Source organism: Dermacentor andersoni, chromosome 2, assembly GCF_023375885.2.
Source record: "Dermacentor andersoni chromosome 2, qqDerAnde1_hic_scaffold, whole genome shotgun sequence".
Taxonomy (NCBI): Eukaryota; Metazoa; Arthropoda; class Arachnida; order Ixodida; family Ixodidae; genus Dermacentor; species Dermacentor andersoni.
This window is the reverse complement of record NC_092815.1, coordinates 197,777,894-197,791,205: the sequence shown is the minus strand read 5'-3', so window position 1 is coordinate 197,791,205 and position 13,312 is coordinate 197,777,894. Positions and strand designations below refer to the sequence as shown.

Sequence of the window (13,312 nt, the reverse complement as noted above, 5' to 3'; positions counted from 1 at the left end):
TTAGGATCGGCAGAATACAATGGTTGCACATTTATTTTAAACGCAGTGGTATGCTCCTACTCAGGATTTGGTAATACATGCCGTATGAATTCCTACCTGTTTTGATTCCTCTGTAAATTTCTTGTTCATGATCAGGGTACTCTGTCAGCAGTTGACCTGGCACAGCCATCGACCTGTGCTCGGTGGCTGTGCCACAACACGGTTGCATAATCCACTTGTCTTCGCCATGCAGGTGCACTCGCCCTCGATCATCTGCGTCATGCTCCCTGCTGTCTATTGCGCTACCTGGGCGACCGCGATTGAGCGTGCGCCGTTGCGCGGCGCGGCTGACGGAAGGACATTGTGCGCAGCAACTTCCAACCCGCCGACTCAAGTCAACTTGACACTCAGCGCAGACTGGGAGGCCCCATCGTCAGAACAACGCTCACCGTGCCAACTATAAAGGAGCAGCGACCATCCACCGCACCCTGTGGGCTCGGTGGCTGTGCCACAACACGGTTGCATAATCCACTTGTCTTCGCCATGCAGGTGCACTCGCCCTCGATCATCTGCGTCATGCTCCCTGCTGTCTTTTGCGCTACCTGGGAGACCGCGATTGAGCGTGCGCCGTTGCGCGGCGCGGCTGACGGAAGGACATTGTGCGCAGCAACTTCCAACCCGCCGACTCAAGTCAACTTGACACTCAGCGCAGACTGGGAGGCCCCATCGTCAGCAACAACACTCACCGTGCCAACTATAAAGGAGCAGCGACCATCCACCGCACCCTGTGGGCTCGGTGGCTGTGCCACAACACGGTTGCATAATCAACTTCTCTTCGCCATGCTGGTTGGTAACCATCGAACTCTATTCACAAAAAAAAACCAGCAACAACTTTTTGGTACAGCTTCCGAGCCCCCAGTGTCGCCTTGCTACCTGTATCGAGTGCTTTCATGTTGTTCGGTCCCTATTACTGATGTGCGGTGACATTGAGAGCAACCCCGGCCCCGACAAGCTAGACGTAATCCTTGGCGAACTAAAAAAGATGTCTACTGGCCAGACAGAATTGGTTAAGGAAGTGCAAGAGCTTAAGGGCCAACTGCTCTCAATGGACCAGAAAATGACTAATCTAACTACGCGTCTCAGCGCCTTAGAAACTCACTGCGAAAGTCTATCTACACTCCGCAATGATCTGGAGGGGATTCAGGCCAGTTCGGCTGCAACGTCTCGTTTAGTTGGTGTGCTGGAAGCTCGTCTAGATGACGCAGAGAATCACTCTCGGCGCAATAACCTACATTTCTATGGTTTACCAGATACCAACTCCACTGAAACGTATTCGCTTACAGAAGACTTGATCATTCGCCACTGCTCGGACCACCTGGACACCCAGTTGAGCCCTAACGACATTGAACGCGCCCATCGCCTCGGACGACACTCTAAGGAGAGAAAACGCCCAATTATCGTTAAGTTTACATCATTTAAAACTAAAGAATCAATTCTTTCTAAAGGTTCAATATTCAAAGGTACAGACTACAGTGTAGGTGAAGACTTTTCGCGCCGCGTTCAAAACTGCCGGAAACATCTTGTCGCTTTTGCCAGGGCGAAGTCCGTGCCTTTTTCCCTGAGATTTAAAACTTTGCATATTGGCCCCAAACGTTACGTCTTTGATGAACATTCAGAATCTGTAAAAGAAATATTTTAACAATCAACTCATCCTTGCCGGTCATCGCGCTATCCCCCACCTACGCCATGTGCCAACGTTTCACTATCAGTAATCTTTACTAACATTCGCAGCTTCCTGCCGAAACGCGATATCGTATCGAACCTTGTAACTTCGTCAGGCAGCAATCTACTTATATTAACCGAAACGTGGCTGAACAACGATATCACTGACTCAGAAATTCTGTTTGACCTGCCCAACTTTAATCTTTTTCGCGCTGATCGCAAGTATTCTCGTGGGGGAGGAGTCCTAATTGCAGTCAGCGAACAGTTGTCTTGTTCTGCCATTAATGTCGCGTCAGACTTAGAAATGCTGTGGATTATGTGCCGCGCCTCACCTCTGACGTTATTAATTGGTGTGTGTTATAGGCCACCTCGCAAAAGTCCCGACTTTCCCCGCAAGCTTCACAATGTTCTAAATAAACTAGTATCAAAGCACCCTAAAGCACACATCCTACTATTTGGGGACTTCAATTACCCCAATATCGACAGGAGTAACCAACCTCAGCCCATAGTTAGTCAAGAAGAGCCGAACGACTTCATTGACGTTTGCCTTAATTTTAACTTGACCCAAGTTGTATCCGAACCGACACGCGTCGCAGGGGAAGCAGCGAACACTTTGGATCTCATACTGACCACTCATTCAGACAGTCTTAATTTCATTACAGGCCTCCGAGAAATCAGCGACCATAAAGTAATCCATGCCAACTTTAACTTCGAACCTGAATTAAAACAAACTTCTCCAAAATCTATTAGGCTCTACGAAAAGGGAAACTACGAAGCAATCAACTCTGAAATAACGAACTTTCTATCGGTCTTTGAAGCGTCCTATCTTTCCAGAAGTGTTAATGAGAACTGGACCCTTTTCAAACATAAAGTTATCGAACTAACAAATAAATACATTCCGTCATGCAGTTTACGGAAGAGTAATCAGAAACCCTGGTTCACAAAGACACTGAAAAGGCTCGAAAACAAGAAAAAAACGCGCATTTCGTACAGCGAAACGCCACGCATGGGAAAAATATTATGAAGCTGAGAACACATACTTGGCCGAGATTGGAAGTGCTAAGCGTTCATTTTACGAAGTAGTATTACCAAAAATGATAGTTGATAACCCCAAGAAATTCTGGAAGGTGATAAACCCGAAGGAAGCGCGCGCTATCACCCTCACTAACAATGCTGGTGAAATCGTGGCTGATTCCGACTGTGCAGACATCTTTAACACTGCATTTTCATCTGTTTTTACCGACGAATCCGAAGCACCATGTTTTACATTACCACTTATTATTACTACAGCCATGGACGCCATAACTTTCAGCAGTAGTGGAATTTCGTGCATAATAAATAAAATAAAAGATTCATCTGCTGCCGGCATAGATGACATCAATGCAAAAATTTTGAAAAACGCTAACCCAGCCTGTTCCAGTATTTTCTGATTATTGTTTTCACAATCACTCTCCGAAGGAACCATTCCAGACGACTGGAAAGTGGGGAAGGTCGTTCCCGTGCACAAAACAGGTAATACTGATTCTCCTCTTAATTATCGGCCCATTTCATTAACAAGTATTCCCTGCAATATCATGGAACACGTCATTTACTCCCAAATCATGCAATTCCTAGATTCCAATAACTTCTTTCATCCGTCACAGCATGGTTTTCGTAAGGGTTTTTCATGCGAGACTCAACTAGCCATTTTTCTTCATGACATTCACGCCAACCTTGATATTAATCTACAAACTGACGCCATCTTCTTAGACTTCGCTAAGGCGTTCGATAAAGTACCTCATGAACGCTTGCTTCTTAAACTTTCCCAGTAAAACCTACATCCAAACATCATCGCGTGGATTAACGAATTCCTCACGCATCGCTCTCAGTCTGTCTTCATTAATAACCAATCCTCCAACCCGCTCCCAGTCACCTCTGGCGTCCCGCAGGGTTCCGTCCTCGGTCCCTTGTTGTTCCTCATTTACATTAACGACTTACCCCAGCGCGTATCTTGCCATATCCGCTTGTTCGCTGATGATTGCGTTATTTATCGTTCGGTAACTAACCCTTCTGACCAAGAATCCCTTCAGGCAAACCTAAACCTCGTGCTAAACTGGTGTTCGCAGTGGATGATGACACTCAACCCTAACAAATGTAAGTACATGTCTTTTCACCGCCGTCGCAACCCTTTTGTTTTTGAATATTCAATTTCTAACTCCCCTGTTGACCTCGTCCAGTCTTACAAATACTTAGGTATCACCATTTCTGATGACTTATCTTGGCAACTGCACGTAACTAACCTAATATCATCAGCTAATAAAACATTAGGTTTCTTAAAACGTCACCTGAGGGAAGCCCCTCAACACGTCAGACTACAAGCATACATCTCACTTATCAGAACTAAACTGGAATACGCATCGCCCATCTGGAACCCTCATCAAGCATATTTAACAAATGCCATCGAAGCTGTACAAAACCGAGCTACCAGATTTATTCTCTCTTCATACTCATACGACATTAGCATATCATCTCTAAAATTACAATCAGGCTTGTGTGATCTTTCTGCTCGCCGTCGCATTGCAAGTCTTGTTTTGTATCACAAGTTTTTTTATTCACCTCAAAGACAAGAACCATACACCTGCGCACCCCCACCACGCAGATCCCATCGCATCGGTCACACTCTTCAAGTTTTGCGTCCACGAGCCCGCACTACTACCTTCATGAACTCATTTTTTTCACGAACAGCAACTGACTGGAACGGCCTTCCCCACCATGTCGCAGCCATAACCTGTCCATCCACATTTTCGACTTCTGTGAACGCCTGCATCTTGTAAACCCCGCCCCTTATGTAACACCCCGAACGGGGTCTTTAAGGAAAATAAAGTGATGTGATGTGATAAACATACTCCTTCACAGATTCTAGAGATTGACTGGCGATCACGAGTCCATGTTCCTTTCCCAGGCTATTGAACATTACCTTTAACAACTTCATACAGTTACGGAAGGATGAAAGTAGACAGAGGAAGAATAAGATTGCGAGACGCTGGCTGCTGCGTGTTGTTGGCTGTCAGCCATCTTGTCTACGCTGACTCATCCTGTATATATATTGTAAATAAAGTCTTTATATATTCCTAACATCCCCGTAACATATTGGTGGGAGGTGCGGGGTACCACGGCTGGAAACGGAGCTCCGCAGTGGACGTCGCATCACCATTCGCACCATGAATGACGGTGAGCACGCAGGATCAACGTTGTTGCCGCCTCCAACGTCATCGTCGCCACCCACGTCGCTATCGCCTTCGGTTGTGGTTGCGCAACCCAAGGATCCTGGAACTTTCTGCGGGACCGATGGCACCGACGTTGAAGAGTAGGTGGCTATATATCAACGCGTGAGTGGAATCAACAAATAGGACCCTACGCTTATGCCAACCAACGTGTTGTTCTACCTACGGAGCACGGCAAAGATGTGGTACGAAAACCCCGAGGAGGAGCTCACCAGCTGGGACCAATGCAAAGAGAAGTTGACAGAGTTGTTTGGCAAACCAGCCAGCCGTAATATTGCCGCAAAGCAGGAACTGGCCTCCCGTGCCCAATCCCCCACAAAGGCCTATGTCTAATACATCCGGGACGTGCTGGCACTTTGTCGTAAAGTCGATCGCAACATGACAGAAGCGCGAAAAGGTCGGGCACGTGCTTAAGGGCATTGCTGACGAAGCCTTTAATCTGCACAAGTGCAAAAGCTGTTGTACAGTTGATGAAATCATTAAAGAATGCCGACAATTCGAGCAGGCCAAAAGCCGACGCGTCTTGCAACCATTCGCGAGACTTCCCAGTAATGCCGCAACGTCGACGTGTGAAGATCAACCCACACAGCAGCATGCGTCGCCATCTGAGGACGTGGTGCGAATCATTCGACGTGAAATGGATGCGATGGCACCCACAGCTTTCTATTCGCGTAGCCCTGATGCTACCGCTTTTTCGGTTCCCCTCGTAAAAGCCATCGCTCGACAGGAACTTGAAAACATTGGTGTACATTCTGTCTGAGCTTTCGAGAACCACAGTGCCAACGAGGGCCCTTCTACTATTTTCGCTCCACCCCGACGCTTCTCTCCGCGTTATCGCAACCCGGCTGAGTCGAGAACTGCGGCCGAGCAGATGATATGTTATACCTGTCGCCGCATTGGTCATGTCGCCCGATAGTGTCGCAACTCGTGGCCCTCAACACCTCGCACGCCGAACAACCTGAGCCGTTTTAATGGAAATTCCCGCAATGTTTCGCCCACCGCCGGGTCCAACAGCGCCGTCAACTCTGCTAGGAACACGTGGTACAGCGGCCTACCATCGCCGCGCGGACACCAGACGAGCTCACCGCAAGAACGTCGCCCATCTTCCCGTTCGCCGCGGCCACGTCGCCTTTCGTCCCCTGTGGCTTTTGGCCACAACTTTTTGGAAAAATAAGAACTGCAGCCCTCGGAGGTGGTGCTGCATTGCCTACTACTGCAGCAAATCACCTTTCTGTGCCCACACTTAGAAGCGTAATAGACGTTAAAATAGACGGCGTACCTGTCCAAGCACTCGTCGACACGGGAGCCCACGTTTCTGTGATGAGTGCCAGCTTACGTAGCCGTTTAAAGAAGGTTCACTCCAGCAGCTGCCCGAGTGCTTCGTGCTGCCGACGACGGCGTGCTGGTCGTTCTTGGAATGTGTACTACGCGTTTAAGTATAGCCGGCCGCCCTACATCTGTTCTGTTTGCTGTGATCGCCAACTGCCCTCATGACGTTTTCCTTGGTTTGAAATTTTTATCCACTCATTCTGCTCTCATCGATGGCGCGACCGGCGTTCTTCAGTTAGAACTGCCTAAACTCGCCGATTCTCCGAGCACCACCCCACCGCACTTGTGCTCGCCACGATGTGCGTCTCGCACCCGAGGTAGTTACTTACGTCACTTTGACCGCTCAGACACAGGTTCCTGACGGTTAATATGTGGTTCGCCCCATCGTCGACGTGCTTTTGAACCGGAACCATGCTGTTCCGTATCCGCTGGTCACGGTTATTAACAACAAGGTCGTTCTACCGCTTCTGAATTTAAGCCTGTGCCCTCAAGTGATTCCGGCCGGCATGTTCTTGGCTAGTGTTTTTAGTGGTTCTGAATTTGACATTGAGAGTCTGAATGCCGAGATTGGTTTCCTAGCGCCCATTGCAGCTCTCAGCTTTGGTTCCTTAACAGATGACCTCGCGAAAATGATTGCACCTGAGCTCACCTCGGCACAGGCCACGGACATTCGACTCCTGCGTAAATCGTACAGTGACATCTTTTGATTTCGGCGAGAGACCTTTAGGCCAATAATCTGTTGTTCGCCACCGTATAAACACTGGACACGCGAATCCTTTTCGGTGGCGTCCCTATCGTGTGTCACATGCTGAACGTCGAGTCATCCAATCAGAGGTGGAAAAATGATGTGCAAAGGGTCATTGAGCCATCTGCCAGCCACTTGGGTCTCGCCTGTCATGCTTGTGAAAAACATGGAACCCTGCGTTTTTGCGTCGACTATCGCCATTTAAACAAGATCGCGCGAAAAGACGTCTACCCACTACCACGCATCGATGACGTCTTAGACTGATTGCACGGAGCTAAATACTTCTCGTCCATCGATCTTCGATGCGGCTACTGGCCGATTTCAGTTGATGAAAGGGACCGCGAGAAGGGGTCCTTCATGACGACGGAAGGCCTATATCAATTCAAAGTCATGCCCTTAGGCCTATGCCATGCTCCTGCGACATTTCAACGTGCGAAGGACTCTGTTCTGCGAGGCTACAAATGGGCCACCTGTCTTTGTTACCTTGACGACGTTATTGTTTTTTGTCCCACGTTCGGCAGCCACCAACTGAACTCCACGAAGTGTCAATTCGGGCGCCGTCAGATTACCGTGTTGGGACACCTGGTTGACGCATCCGGTGTTCAACCAGACCCGGGAAAAGTTCGCGCCATACGCAGTTTCCCAGAAGCGTTCTGCTTCTGACGTGCGCTGCTTCGTCGGCCTGTGTTCATACTTTCACCGTTTCGTCAAAAACTTCGCTGACGTTGCTTGGCCTTTGACAGACCTTCTAAAGAAGAACACGTCGTTCTCATGGGGCGCTGAGCAACCTCAAGCGTTCGCCGCTCTCATCGGATTTCTGACCACCCCTCCCCTGCTTGCCTACTTTGATCCACCTGCACCGACCGAAGTCCCCACTGACGCCAGCGGCCATGGCATCGGCGCTGTTGTCGTCCAACAACAGAATGGTACCGCGTGCGTGATAGCTTACGCCAGCCGCCTGTTGTCCCCTGCCGAGAGAAATTACTCCATCGCCGAGCGGGAGTACTTGGCTTTAGTTTGGGCTGTCGCCAAGTTGCGGCCATATTTGTACGGCCGCAGGTTTTCGGTCGTTTCAGACCACCACGCATTCTGTTGGCTGTCTTCCCTCGGGGACCCGACAGGACGGCTTGGTCGATGGGCTTTGCGGCTACAGGAATTTTCATTTATTGTCAGTTACAAGACTGGACGCCACCACAAGGACGCTGACTGCCTCTCTCCTCACCCCGTTGATCCCCCTGATCCTGCTGCGCATGATCCGGTGACCTGCGTAATGGCTTTTACTGACATGGCCAACATGCGCGCTGAAGAACAAGGCGACGAATCCTTGCAGTCCATCATCGCCGGAGTGCAATCTGCAGCCCTGACGGCACGTGCCTCTTGTTCGTGCTGCACGACGGCATCCTCTACCGCCGCAATATGACCCCTGACGGCAGTTGCTCCTTGTACTTTGTCGTCACCTGCGATTCATCGCTCTCGAACAACTTTATGATGCACCGACGGCGGGAAAACTTGGAGTTTTGGGTGCATACGACCGCGTACGACGCCGGTTCTTCTGGCCGGGTCTCTACCGCTCCGTGCGTCGCTATGTCGCCGCTTGCGAAAAGTGTCAGCGCCGGAAGAAACCTGCCCTGCCACCTGTCGGCCAACTCCATCCAATTGAACTTCCCTCTGAATTATTCTTTCGCGTAGGCCCTGAGCTGCTTGGCCCTGTTTCAACGACGACTAGAGGGAATAAGTGGATCGCCGTGGCTACTGATTACGCGACACGCTACGCGATAAGAAAGGCGTTGCCGACTAGTTGCGCAACAGACACCGCCAAGTTTCTCCTCCACGACGTCATTCTGCAGCATGGTGCACCTCGATAGTTACTTAGAGACCACGGCCTCTCGTTCTTGTCTCGAGTTGTGGACGACCTCCTCCGCTCTTGTTCCCCTGAGCACAAGCTGTCCACCCCCTACCTCTCACAAACGCACAGTCTTACGGAACGTCTCAAACGAACAATCACAGAGATGCTGTCGATGTACGTCTCCAACAATCACTGTGACTGGGACGCCGCGCTGGCCTGCTTGACGTTCGCGTACAACTCGTCCCGATTTGACACCGCAGGATATTCACCCTTTTATATTTTGTATGTATCTACAAAGCGAAGTTTGTTGAGAAATTCGCCGTTGGTGCTCACTCCAAAGCCTTCCCAACCTAACAGCTTCAACACTGTAAAGAAGGCAGTGAACAGCATTGGTGAGATTGTGTTTACTTACGTCTTTCTTAATATTCAATTTTCTTTTCTTGACGTGAACCAAGGTAACTGTAGAATCATAGATATTTCTCAAGAAATTCACGCATACGTCCTGTTCGTTTTCGTTTAGCAATGCCTCTATCACTGTTGTCATATACACTAAACCAAATGCCCTTCCATAATTTACGGAAGTCACATAGAGAGGTCCATTGTACTCTGCACATTTATCAGTTACCTCATTGATGGCGTAACGTGATTCATTGTAAAATATTCCTTCCTGAAACCGACCTATTCTCTCGGCTGAATAAATTAAACGGTTGCCGTGATTTTATTGGAAATTATCTTGATGAATATATCATACAATGCTGAAAACAAGCTAACGATCCTGTAATTCTTCACTTCTTTAGCTTCTACCTTCTTATGCATTTGTATACTGTTGCCATCCTTCCAGCTCCCTGGTACACTTGCAATTGTGGGGCGTTGCGTTTAAAGTGGCACAATGTTTTCAAGCACACTCTCTCCTCCCTCCTTAATAAACTCGATTGTTATTCCACTGTCTCCTGCCACGTTTTCGTGGGAAACGTCCTGTATAGCCCTTCTATCTTCATTGTTACAGATAAAAGCAGCCTCTGGATCCATTCATCACTAATTCCGGAGAAGGTTGCGTGGCAGCTCTCGGCACTTTGCAGGTCGGTATAAAATTATTCTGCTGTTTTTACTATATCACCGAAATTGGCGATGACATCACCCTGCTCATCATTCACTGCGTTCATCTTGCCATGTCTTACGTCAAGTTTTCTTCTGAGATATTTCAAGCTGTGGTCCTCCTTTCCTGATGCGGTAATATTCCCGACGTTAGAATTGCGAATATCGCTGACTTTCTAATTGTTCATCAGCTTTGATTGTTCAGTAAATTGTATCTGATCCCTTGAGGTAAACAGGTTCATGGTTTGTTAAACACGTTGATCTTTCCTTGTTTTGTCCCTCATTATTTGGGGGTGCTTAACTAGAGGTTGCTTTGATGCCTTAGCTCCCACTTCAGTTGCTGCTTTTGAAATTATTCTAGTTACCTTTTCATTCATTACCTCTATGCTATATTCGCCTTCTTGTTCTAAAGCTGCACATTTGTTTTCAAGCGCCAGCCTGCATTCATATGATTTTATCGGCACTTCTTATAGGTTGGTCTGTTTCTTCGTGAATAATGTTTCGCTTGCACTCTTCAAATTCATAGCAATCTTAGACCTCACTAACATGTGATCACTGTCATTTACCCGCCGAACACTTCTACATCCTGCACTCTCCTGCGATCGGTACAGAGTATGAAATCTATTTCAATTCTTGTTCGTCCATTAGGGCTTTTCCAGGCCCACTTCCTGTTACTTCTATTCAAAAAAAGATGTTCATTATTCGGAGCCTGTTTCTTTCCGCAAATTATCGCGTCATGTCTCCTCTACTATTCCTGCAATAGTAGTTTCGTGTTGCTCGTTCTCAAGCCTGTTGCTGCTACACTTTTTGCCTTGACATCGGTGTTGAACTACCAATGAGGAAGGTGCAAGCTCAGTACACTGTAATCCTCTCCAGTATAATAAGCTTGCACCTTTCACATTGGTAGTTCAATTTTATATTAAAACTGTTCTATTTCGTATTCATCATGACTGAAGATTGCAGCATCAGTTTGTGCTACGTTTCATTTATATCTATTTAAGCTTTATTACCGCGACTGCTAACCTGTTATTAATGCTGAAGAATTAAACAGTGTGGCCCGCTGTGTGCTTACGGCTCATAAATCCTAAGCCGTCTTCTCTCTTATTTGGATGACGCCTGTGTAAGGGGATGCGACCATTCAAGACACTTTATAAGCCTCGCCAGTTCTCCTAACAGTAATACCAGTGATATCCCAGGCTATCTATGATTGATAATCCTACTTTACCTACTTTAGCTACGCTCACTCGAGAGGGTTTGGGAGGCAAAAGTTGACAGGTTCATTTTCCAGTGGTCGCCTGTCCATAACAAGAAACTTGTAGCACCCACCGCCGCCTTGGACGGGTGCTCCACAGCCACTGGGGACTGAGGTATCCTGGACGCAACCAGGCTCATGGTACCCTGCTTACTTTTGTACAGGAAGCTGGCTTGGGTTTCTGTTTGCGAAAGACTTTGCAAGGGTCGAAATATTTTGTGCTTGCTTTGTTTTGGTATTTCTACATTCTTTTGTACTTAGTGCGATTGCGTGCTTTCCTTCTGCTCCTGCGTGTATGTTCTGTTCCTACTTGCTCAGCGCATGTTTTGCTTTGTTTTCATTCTTGTGGCCTGTCATCTTCCTGTTTCTTTATTCTTTACTTCTCTTTATCTTCAACTTCCTTTTGTATCCTCTCATTCCTAAAGGCGGGGTAGGCTTTCTGTCTCTCCATTGGAAGAGACAGGAGCTTGTTTTGCTTTGTTTTGATTTCTGTGGCCTGTCATCTTCCTTTTTCTTTATTCTTTACTTCTCTTCTCTTTATCTTCAACTTCCTTTTGTATCCTCTCATTCCTAAAGGCGGGGTAGGCTTTCTGCCTCTCCATTTGAAGTTACAGGCCTGCTCCTTCCCTATTTGTCTCTCTAGGTGTATGTATGCTTTTTCAAGTCAAATAACAATAATTCAAAGTAGGGATCCATTTCCATTAGCGCTTACCTAAAATACCCGCTGATTAGGCGTGTTTCAATAAAATAAATGCGAAAGCAGCGCATTTCATAAATCAATTAGCACCTTCGCTTGGAAGCCACTCGTTAACTTTATTCGCTTGAAGATCACGTGGCGGCCCTTTCTCCCACAGTTAGGCGTGGGCCACAAAGGGGCAAGTGGTACATGGTGTATAGATTTCAGAGACACAGCATGAGATTAAAAATAGAGACAGTATAACTCCGAAGCGCGCATGATCTACAGGATAGCGTGGCATCAATTCCGCATACTAGACAAAGAATTAGCCTTCCTCTCTCAGTATTCTTCAGATATCATGCCGCGGGGGCGAAGGAGTAATTGCCTTATGCATGGTTCCCGTTATAAATTTGTACACGTAATCGTTTTGCTTCGCTTATTGAAAGGAATAGTATGGTAGGTTGGGCTTTTCCATCTCGTTCAAGATTTTCGCATCTTGATCTCACCCTTAACTATACTCAATATGAAATGCCAACTCGCCCACTCCCAAGCTTTCCCACTGCTTCCACTCTTCCTTCTATTTAGGTTAATGTGTAAAGAGATAGTGTATTTGTGGAAAAAGATATACACTTGCGCCAACAAATAAATACGTATTTAAAGAAGAGATAGAAGCGGCATCGCTTAGACTTCTAAGCACGAGAAACTCGCCCGGTTGGGTGCTACCACTACGTGTAGTTGATGATAAGCAATAGTTCAGTTACTAGAAACAAAGGTCAGCAATGTACACGGATAGCCACCGTAAAAGCGCCAGTGCTTGTAGCTACACTCTTAGTCAAGCCCTGCATAGCATCCTCCTCATAAGCGGTACGTTCTCCGTTCATCCCAGGCCACCGCATATCATCGTTATTTCAAGCAAGATCATGGGTGACAAAACGCGGCCGAACCGCTGCTCACGGCTCCATGCGGCTAATGAGCAAATGCAACGTTTATATGCAGCCCTGCGTTGAGAGAGCGTTACAAAGTGAAAGGTGCCAGGAGTGGCGAAGGAGAAGCTGTGAGGGAGAGAGAGAAGTGAAAGGTAAAAGGAGAGAACGAATAAACTAAGAAAGAAATCGTCGCCTCTGTGCGTAGCTTAGATGGTGGAAGAAAGACTTCACTGGCCGGGAAGAAGCAAAAACATGGCTTTATCCGGCGGTCGAGGCGATTCTTTTCGGTGGCAATTATTGTCATTTCTTTTGTACCAGCGACGTTATGTGACTGTGTTCGCGCTGTGAAGGCATCTGGCTGCGTCGATGAATGCTCGCGGTGATCTCAGTGATGTTAAATTTCGCAGATGTTATCGGAAATTGTAAGAAGCCAGTGCAAATTCAACGACTCGTGCGACTGCGACCACTGGGCGACAATC

General features: G+C 47.5%; 1 protein-coding gene across 1 annotated transcript in view; it reads right to left on the bottom strand.

Moving 5' to 3' along the window:
* The window catches only part of LOC126540146 (galactosylceramide sulfotransferase-like), a 73,887-nt gene extending 62,516 nt beyond the window's left edge, over positions 1-11,371 (bottom strand). Inside the window, exon 1 of the mRNA XM_072286579.1 lies at positions 11,306-11,371. Within this exon, the coding sequence (XP_072142680.1) occupies positions 11,306-11,371 (66 nt within the window). The remainder of the gene's footprint in view (positions 1-11,305) is intronic.
* Positions 11,372-13,312: the final 1,941 nt, after the last annotated feature.